Raw genomic sequence first — 9617 nt, 5'->3', positions numbered from 1 at the left:
TCAAGCTTTGTTGAATCTAGTTGGGAGTAATACTAATTAACCCATAAATTTTTTTTAATGTTACGTTGGTCCCGTGTTTCTTTTCTTTTTTCTGCATTTAGTGAATGGAGTAAGCAAACGAGTGAAATGAAAAGTTTATACTGTTCCAAGGCTTAAACCAGATGCAAAATATCCCCAGGATACTTATGTTTGTTGGGGAGAATCCAAGAGCCGAGAACAATTGTTATTACTCGAACGAAGTCACGAAGAAATGAGTGACTAATGCTACACTCTCCTATGGGCCAGGGCAGTAAGATAATGTACCAATTGAAACTGAAAAATATCAGCAAGTTTTATAATTGAAACCTTCATAATTTCAACAAACAAATTTACATGCCTTTCTTTACTGTAACATGCTAAGTTTGACACTGATGCTAGTGGTAACTAATAAGTTTCCCAAAGTAAAGGTAATTGAAACTTTGAAGAAATACATATAACTCCCTTTCTATGTTATAACAGAAAAAAACAATTACACAGCAGGATCAACAACTCAAATGACTGATCCCAGTATCCCACATTCTAAACATCAAACAACAACACTTCCCCTAGAAATTATACCAAAATTGCATCATTATAAAGCCCGCCACTCAAACAGACTAAGAAAAAAAATACACGGTTGGAAAAAAATATGAGAAGGAAGCAGTTTGGCTACCACGTTTTCTGGGCAAAGAGACCAATATTTAACTTTCTCGAGTACAGGAACATGATATGGATGTCGACAAAGAGTGTCCAAGTGATAAGGTACTTGTTCTTGTAAACAATGAAGGCTGTCACAGAGAACAAGCCAGATGAAACTGAAGAACCGGCAACCAAGTCAAATGCTGCTTTTACATTCCATAGCAACATATCTGCCATGTTGCATATGATAATATGATCACTCCATAGTTGGATATCCATCAAGGCTCTACCTTCTCCGCGTCTTATCTCCTCGTTTTGCTTTAATGATTCTCCGGTTAGATTTGTCGACACCGCCAGTACCCAAGGAAAAACTACTTCCACCAGAGAGATTGAGATTCCCCTCAGTCTGAAATGGAGATGGGTTCTGTAGAGCTCCTAGATTCTGTTGGCCACCAAACTGGAACAGAGCCCCTCCTGATGGAGGTCCAGGGCCAAACATGAAATTACCAGGTGCAGGTGAATTAGTTGGCTGGCCAAATGCTGAAATCACAGGATTAGATGCTTGGACTGTGTCCTCTGCCATGCTATCCTCCATATTCATCTGATTCGTACTTTGAAGGTTTGAACCAAATGGGGCAACTGGGTTTGGGGTACCAAACACTGGCTGAGACGGAAGAGATGCAGACGAAGTAGTGCTGCCAGCTTGGGAGAATGAAAACACTGGCGCTGATGAACCCTTAGATGAACCAAATACTATTGGAGCACTAATAGAGGGAGCAGCTACAGAAGATGCACCAAAGGGAAACCCAGTTGACGATGATACAGAGCCAAACCCAGAACTAAAGATGGATGGTGTGTTTGAAGGTAAACTTGATCCAAATAAATTAGTACCACTGCTAGAGCTGAAAGAACTAGCACCGGTAGATGTTGACGAATTTATTCCAAAGCCAGAACTTGAACCAAAGATATTAGTAGCAAGGGTAGCAGAACTAAACAGAGAACTTCCAGAGCTGAGTGAGGAAGATGCACTCTGCCCAGCCGTTGAAGACGTGGCAGACAAACCGAAGGGATTTGGCATACTATTAGTAAATGGTGCAGCGGCAGATTTAGTTTCAGTAGGAGCCCCATGAGCACCAAACGAAGATCCAACACCAGTACCAAAAGGATTAGAGCTCTCAGACTGATTGCTAGCAGACGTTGACAGGTTTGATGTTGCTGAAGCAGTGAACCCAAAAATGCTGCTGCCTGTGCTCGCAAGTCCAGAAGATGATGAAGCGCCAAAAGGAGAACTGGTTAAGCTGCCAAAGGGAGATGTCATCTTGTCCTTCAGATCTGAATTGGTAGAATTTATTCCAGAAGTTGTTGATGGCAGAGAGGTTGAAAGTGGAGGAGCTGCGGCAGTGTCTGATCCAAACTTGAACAAGGGTACACCAGTAAATGTAGAAGTTGCTTGTGCTGAAACATTGGCACTGGAGTCTGAAGCAGTGGTGCTGGTGAAGGGGCTGGTGGTTGGAGTGGTGCTGATGTTGGTGGTAACAGAAAAAATCCCACCTGAAGAACCGTTTAAAGTTTGAGCAGCACTGACGGGCAAAGATGAAGTAACTGAGAGTGGCTCATAATTAATTTTAGGACTAATGGTAGAAACTCCGGTCGAGAACATGTTCACTGTAGCTGGTGATGATGCAGCCACTGAAACAAAATTTTCTGGACGTTCAGTTAAATCTCTATTTTTCAGAGAGTTGTCACTTTCATCTGATTTTACAACGCTGGGAGGATTTATTATTGTAACAGAAACAGTGGTAGTGCTGCAGTAAAGAGAACAGTGTTAGATGTGAAAAATAAAGTAAGATTAGATCGCAACACTATCTGTCATTTTTGTACTACATATCTTAATACCCCATCTGACCCTATAAAGGGTTAACTTTAGCTCATCATCTTTGTGAAAATTGATAGGTATACGTGGTTGCCATGTCATATAGGATACCGGTCCAACATACAATATGCCATGCATATAAGATACTTGCTATGCAGCCACTTTAATAACCAAATTATTTAGATAATTTTGGTGCCGTCGTTTTCAGATATTTTCAGTTTGCTGAAGACTAGATTGATTTTAAATCTTTATGGCTCCAAAACTCCAAATCATTTAATTTCCAAGCAAAGACTTGTGAATCTTCAAATGGTTTTCACGAAAAAAGAAAAGGAAGTGAAAAAACAGATTGACAGTTGGGTGTTAACTCTGAAAGAAACAAAAGAATATGTAAGAGCAATATAGCTAACCTGCTTTGTGTTTCTAATTTCGGCTCTGATTGAACACTAGAAATTAAACCTGATGGTTCATTAACACCAGAAGATTTTGATGAAAATTCAAACGGCAAACCCTTGTCGGCAATTTTCCCAATAAACCCAAAGTTGGGAGCTGCAGTCATTTCCTTCGATGGAGCTGCTCCATTGGAAAAAAGATGCGCGTGAGGAGCGGGGGAGGCCAGTGGCGTGATAGTGCTGGAAGCAGGTATGGCAGGGAATGCAAAGTCACCATCCTTTTCAGTAGCTGTGGATACAATATCAGCTTTGGTATCTGCACCATCCTGCAATACGGGCTTTGCAGGAGATTTGATTTCAGAAAAAACAGAGTGATTGCCCAAAGTTCCTGTTCCAACGGTAACAGCCTTGCTATCTGAGGCAGATGTATTCAGTTTTTCTTTTTCATTTCTCGAGGGAACCCCATCACTGTCAGTATCATCATCCAAGTCCAGAAAATTCTGAGTAACAAAAACACACAGGACATCAGGAGTTCAGGAGTTCAGGATATTTAAAAAATGACCAAGGAAACTTAGCCTTAACTTGAGACCCCAATAACACTAACTTCTGAACCCACCTCCACCACCTTAGAATATATAAATATTAAACAAAAGAGGATGATGAGGACAAAACATCACGGCATAATCAGGACAAAACATCACAGCATAATCAGGACAAATAAATATATGTACTATTCTTTATCATTAACCACGGTTTTTCCAGTATTAAAAACTTGCAAAACTTAACACAGCCTATGGATTATGAAATTATTATCACACTTTGACCAAGAAGATGTCCAGCAAGGGAAGCCAATCAATAGTAAACCTAGAGAATAGAAACACTCCATGGGTGCCACCATCCATGGCATATGCATAGCACAGCTACAGGAATGTAAACTAGTTTAAGGAAGTAAACCCATGTTGAAAGTTCAAATACTGAGATGAACGTAAACACAAACTAAGATGAACATAAACTATAAACATTACCAACCTCATGTGCACTCATTCTGAAGGGTCGTTTCTTTTGTGAGGGACAAGCATCAATCCCGCAAATTTCTGACTCAGAAGCTTTACCACTAGACATATTCTCATTTGTAGAGGCTTTAGTCTGTAAACCATTTTCTTTTGGAGCCAATTTCTTATCCGAAGCAACAGCCAGTGTAGGGCCACCATTCTCCAACTTATCTTGCTTGTGAAAAGTTGAATCTCGAGCTTCACCCAAGTGGCCAGCATCCTGACTATCACAAGCAACAGGATGGGGTACATTATATAGCAACTTGGATGAGTCAATATGCTCCAGACTTCTCAGAGCCTTTCCATGTAACATATTATGTGTTAATTTAGTGGGAGATTTCTCCCTTGCAACAGCTAGCTTTAGCTCTGCTAATTTCTCCTTGGGAGTAGGCGGTGTCTGATCAAGGTGCATCAATATCTTTTCTGCCATTTCACTAGACTGGGTTGAAACAAATGCAGAACTTGTTTTCAGAATGCCATTATTCTCATTTTCCACAGAACGGATATTTGATATATTGTCCTTGGGTTCATCCAGAAGCATTTGTGACCTGGAGCCCTGAGCAATGTCAGAACCATTACCATTTATAGAAATAGAAAGGGCACTTCCAGAAGTTGACAAGCTCAGATTTTTCGGAGGAGACATCATAATCGTCTTTTGGCGGATGCGTCGTATGGGACCAACAGAACCAATATCACTATCTAAAAATGAACTCCTTCGTTTTGAGCTCTGCATATACGATATCAGAATCCATTAACAAAATATAATGGTCAACCCAGATAAAGCATACCGAGACAGAATATAATATTTAATAAAGTAAAAAAATAAAGAAACAAAAAATGAACTGACCTGTCTACCACCAGAAACCATGCTGTTCTCAAATGACAGCTGAGAAGATGAGGTAACATAACCATCAATCTGATCTCAACATGAAGGATACATGCACATAAGGTTTGCAGTCCTAGAAACAAGTGTGTGTGTGTGTGTGACAGAAAACACAAAAAAACAAATACCTTTCCAGTCCCATTGCCGTAAACTCTAGAAATTGGCATACGAGCCATACTGTATATTGCTGATCGGCCTCGAGGTCTTGGCATAGTGTAGCCATTTTCAGAAACACCACTAGCGGACCTTGGTGCAAGTGACAAACCACTCGACTTTGGAGTAAATGGTATGTTGGATAGCGGAGGTACTTCTTTTCTGAATGCTTGAGAACGCAAACCAGAAGCTAGTGGGGATCCTTTCAAAGAGCCATTGCCCATGTAAGCTTTAGCAAGCTCCGCGGGAGAAGCAACATCCGATTCCATAACCTACAATTAAGTGTAATGATAAGAATTATTAAATCAATGATAATTAACGTCAGGACTACAGGAAAGGAACCAAATGCAATTTTCTGATGCTAATGATGCAAAGATTAACAATCAGTCAAAAATTGCACAAAGCACAACTGCACAAAAATTAACTAAATAAAGGAAGAAATGATGGACATGTCTCCTACACTTGAGGTCACAGCACTGCCTGAAATGCCTCTCAGTGATCTTTGAATCTCCATCCTATTTCCATGCACTTGGCTATTTGAAACCCCTGGAAGTCATGTGCTGCCAACGTGCGTGATGTTGTTGGTTCAGATCTTCTCGTATCATTCTCTGCAGGTAGAGCAACCGTTCTTGATTGCAATAGCTCAGTCAAGCGATCAATCTCAGATCTGTGCAGACAATGAAATCCATAATGTTCAAAACAGCCTAACGCAAAGATAATCCTCTTAAAATAAACTTTATAACAGCTAAGTAGTCATAAGAGATTAACAAGATTGGTTCTGATCCTATGCAACCAAATACACTGCACGGCAAAATATTTTGAGATTATAACTCCCAATCCCCCTTTCAACATAAAAATATACAGGTGTATACCACAAAAACAAAAGCGGCTCCACCAAGATTCCCTTGACCAATTGACATGTTTAGCTTTAAAAGCACCACTCTTATCTGTTATACAGTGATCAACATGCTTTTTTACCCCAAGCATCTATATGGTTAGAGTACACTTTGTAGAAACACATGAATCATGCGGCTATTTTAAGTGATCCCCTCCCCCCAACGAGGACATAGACATTAACACCAATCCTTTTCTTCAAGACAAATTTTACATACCGAAAGGTGATCTATTGGACAGATTAAGGCTGATTTTGAAACAAATTCTGGATTAACTTCCACTTGGGATAACAAGACTGAAAGAGAATTGCAAAAATGTGCCTGGCAACTCACTATGTTAAATTTTACGTAAACTATATGCATGTTATAGTGTACTACAAGTTTTTATTGCTAGCAACTTGCTTATATTATTGTGCAGCACTAAATGAAAAGTTGGATTTAATAATATTTAAACTTGTCTCTTTATCGTTCTTGTTATGATGCTTTCTTAACTAAAAATCGGTGACGCCTTGACCAGCAAATCCCATCTCTAACGAAAAGGACTGTAGGGAAAGCTAATGGACAAGGATCCAGGAAGTTGTGTCCCATATTACAGCTGATGGGAGGAAGGGCAAAGCAGGAAACCCTAACTTGGTTAACTAGAATTAGACCGGTCTAGGTAGGGCTGTCAATGGATCAGTTTGGGTCGGGTTTTGGAAAATCCAAATCCAAACCCAAACCGATAAGAAAATTGGGAACCCGAAACCGAACCGATAATATTACATTTAATTCAAAACCAATCCGAACCGATAATATATATTGCAAACCAAACCCAAACCAACCCGAACCGAAAACTATAAAATCAATTAAATTTCAAATTAAATTAATTAATTTTAACCACACAATTGATAAACATATACAAAATTAATCATAAATATTACTAAAATGCTATCTTATCAGTTCGGGTTCATATCGGTTCGGTGGAGGGCAAGGCAAACCCAAAACCAAACCAATATCTTATCGGTTCGGTTTTGGGTCAGTAAAGGGCAAACTAAATTATCAAAACCCAAACCGTTTTTTATCGGTTTGGTTCGGATCGGTTATCGGGTTATCGAAACCCATTGACAGCCCTAGGTCTAGGTATGCAACCAAACAAACAACAAGCACGGTGCACTCAACGGAAACTTACTTTGTAAAGGTTTTCTGCTTGAGAACTTCCTCAATTTCATTAATCCCCTTGTTACCATAACCACGACTTAAGGTGTCGTGTTCATTACTGGCTTGTTCTTGTGCTACAGAACCCGAATTATGCACCTGACATTAGCAGATACAGCAAACATATGAGAAAAGAGATGCCAATCGCTTACAGTTCAATATGAAAAACAGCCTAGGAACACAGTATTGAACACTACACAGACGTAAAATCACATGAACAATTAATGTAACAAATGGCATCAATTAATGCGACTTACAATGGTATTATTGCCTTGTTGAACTTCATCCCTCGACTCTCGAATTGCTTCTGTTAATCAAAGTAGACAAAAAACAGTAACACTACTAAAACCAACTGTCAAATTAGCATAAATTTCAACAAAGTTTTGAAATTTACAAAATTTCAATTGAAACAAAACGAAATTTCGAAATTGAAGTTGTAACCTGAAACAAAAAGCTGGTTCTGGTGAGAAGAAGTGAGACGTTTACGAAACAGAGGAGCGAAAAAGCTCTGGGCAGTTTTAGTAATAAGTCTAGAAGCAGGATCAATAAGTTTGGAATGGAAAACATTTGAAGCTGATTGAAAAGAAGCTCGAATAACACTTGTTGGTCTGTCGTAGGGTGTTGTTGTTGTTTTAAATGCCCTTTTTCGGAATTTCCCACCCGCCCCTCCTCCTTCGTATGGTCCTGCCATTTAATTTTGAGAGAGAGAGAGAGAGAAAATCAAAATAGGGTTCTAGAAATTGATGGCTGTTGAGCAGAGAGGAATTGGGCCGAGTTTTTTTTTTTTTTTTTTTTTTTTTTTAATTCGGTCGTGGTCATTCATTCACTATTGATCTTTAGCTGTTATTAATGTGGGCTTCATATTAATATGGGCCTTATTGCTGATAAATAAGACAGACCAGTTTCATTATTCCTTTCTATGAGTTCGATCTATCAAATGGGGATGCAGACTTTAATTGGATTAGTAGGATTTCAAATGGGGATGCAGACTTTAATTGGATTAGTAGGATTTCAAATGGGGATGCAGACTTATTAGCTAAATGGGGTAACCATGGTCTAACCATCAGCTGGGTAGGTCTGATCTTCCCAAGTGTATGGTTGATGCGGGTTGTGTTCCAGTTCACCTTTAGGTGGTTATATATAATCTAAATAGTATTGCATCGGAAAAATAAAAAAATAAAAAAGTTCGATCTATCATGTTGTTTTCGATCTTTTTTTTGTTCTTAATTAATTTTAATTGTTAATTCTCTTCGATACATACGTGTACGTATTATCATCATCAAATAGTTAGTCGGTAGTTACTTCTGGGTCATAAGGTTTTTTTAGGTAATCGTTTATTGGATATCATGGAACTAAATTCCTGATAGCATCTCTAGGTGGAGGCATTAAGTGCCAATTTGCCTCCATTATTTGAAATTTCGGCCAAATCCAATTCTAAGTGGACTAAAATGACTAGCCACGTTTGTGGAGGCAAATTTACTGTTTTGGATGCAGAGGTGGGTTTTTTTTTTTTTTTACTTTTGGAATGGTATGTGTGTCACTCCAATTTTTTAAACACTGCTTTTTACTATTTCAACATTATTGTTTGTTACCATTTCAACATTGTTTGCTATTGTTTTCAATTTTTTTTTTTTTTTTTTTTTTTTGCACCATGCGACACTAACTGTTGTGCGGTAGTGGTGATGTCGCGTAGAGTAGGTCCTACACGAAAATTGAGATTCTAATTTGCATCCACCTATAATTGGTCATTGCTTACGAATGTTTGTCTCAAATTTGGCCTCAAACATGACACTTGATAGATGCCTCCACCACCTATAGATGCTCTTAGATAATGTAGCATTTTATCGTAGATGTATATCTTAGTTGTTCTTATGTATTTAGCGGGTCTAAACTACTATGTGCACGAATCGGTTCTAGTTGGTTTTGAAACAAAACATATAACAATAGCCAACATGATATTTCATATTTCGGTTCTCAATAACAAGCAAAAATAATAATAATAATAATAATAATTTTTTAAAACTTCTCAACAAATCAATCAATAATTAGTGATGAAGATTGGTTATAATTAGTTTTTGTTGGTAGTATTTTAAAGTTTTTCAATTCGTAGCATACTAAACTTCGTAATAGCATCTCAAAATCACAAAAAAATATATATAATAATATATATTTACTAAATATGAAATTTATTATCTAATGATTAAACGTTTAAATTTTTTAACCTAACTAATACACAGTCGGTGCGTTTCAATTTTATTCGGTTTCAAAAGTTACGAACCAAGAACCGAACAAAAAATGTCAATTTCTAATTTTTCCAAACCGCACCAAACCGACATCGATAGAAAAACAACATGACATTATCACAAACTTTTCATTGTCATATATGTTTACTAGGATAGTAGGACGAATAAATATAAATTTGTATAATACCATAATGATGCAATTAGGAAGACAAACTAAAAGTTTATCTGTTTGCACTTAAATCCCTCTTTGTGTGGTCGGAATCGGAATCATACATCAATT

The 9617-nt window shown here is 38.0% G+C and overlaps 1 protein-coding gene across 1 annotated transcript; it reads right to left on the bottom strand.

Moving 5' to 3' along the window:
* Positions 1-467: 467 nt before the first annotated feature.
* NUP1 (nuclear pore complex protein) lies at positions 468-7874 on the bottom strand. The gene is made up of 9 exons (XM_086579655.1): positions 7536-7874; positions 7352-7401; positions 7069-7193; positions 5503-5674; positions 4983-5279; positions 4819-4887; positions 3949-4698; positions 2938-3419; positions 468-2462 (listed from the first exon to the last, which is right to left on the bottom strand). Exons 1-9 carry the CDS (start codon positions 7783-7785, stop codon positions 944-946), a joined length of 3714 nt encoding a protein of 1237 aa, XP_086435781.1. The 5' UTR covers positions 7786-7874; the 3' UTR covers positions 468-943.
* Positions 7875-9617: the final 1743 nt, after the last annotated feature.

The sequence above is a fragment of the Coptis chinensis genome, chromosome 8 (genome assembly GCF_015680905.1).
Source record: "Coptis chinensis isolate HL-2020 chromosome 8, ASM1568090v1, whole genome shotgun sequence".
In the NCBI taxonomy this organism is placed as follows: Eukaryota; Viridiplantae; Streptophyta; class Magnoliopsida; order Ranunculales; family Ranunculaceae; genus Coptis; species Coptis chinensis.
This window is presented reverse-complemented; position numbering and strand designations above follow the sequence as displayed.

Bases quoted from the DNA above. Each gene is read 5' to 3' on its own strand.
- NUP1 (XM_086579655.1), bottom strand. From the start codon at position 7,785: ATGGCAGGACCATACGAAGGAGGAGGGGCGGGTGGGAAATTCCGAAAA. The intron at 7,402-7,535 runs GTTACAACTTCA...TTTGATTAACAG, and splicing joins GAACCAGCTTTTTGTTTCAG to AAGCAATTCGAGAGTCGAGG. The intron at 2,463-2,937 runs GTTAGCTATATT...TCTTTACTGCAG, and splicing joins AAATTAGAAACACAAAGCAG to CACTACCACTGTTTCTGTTA.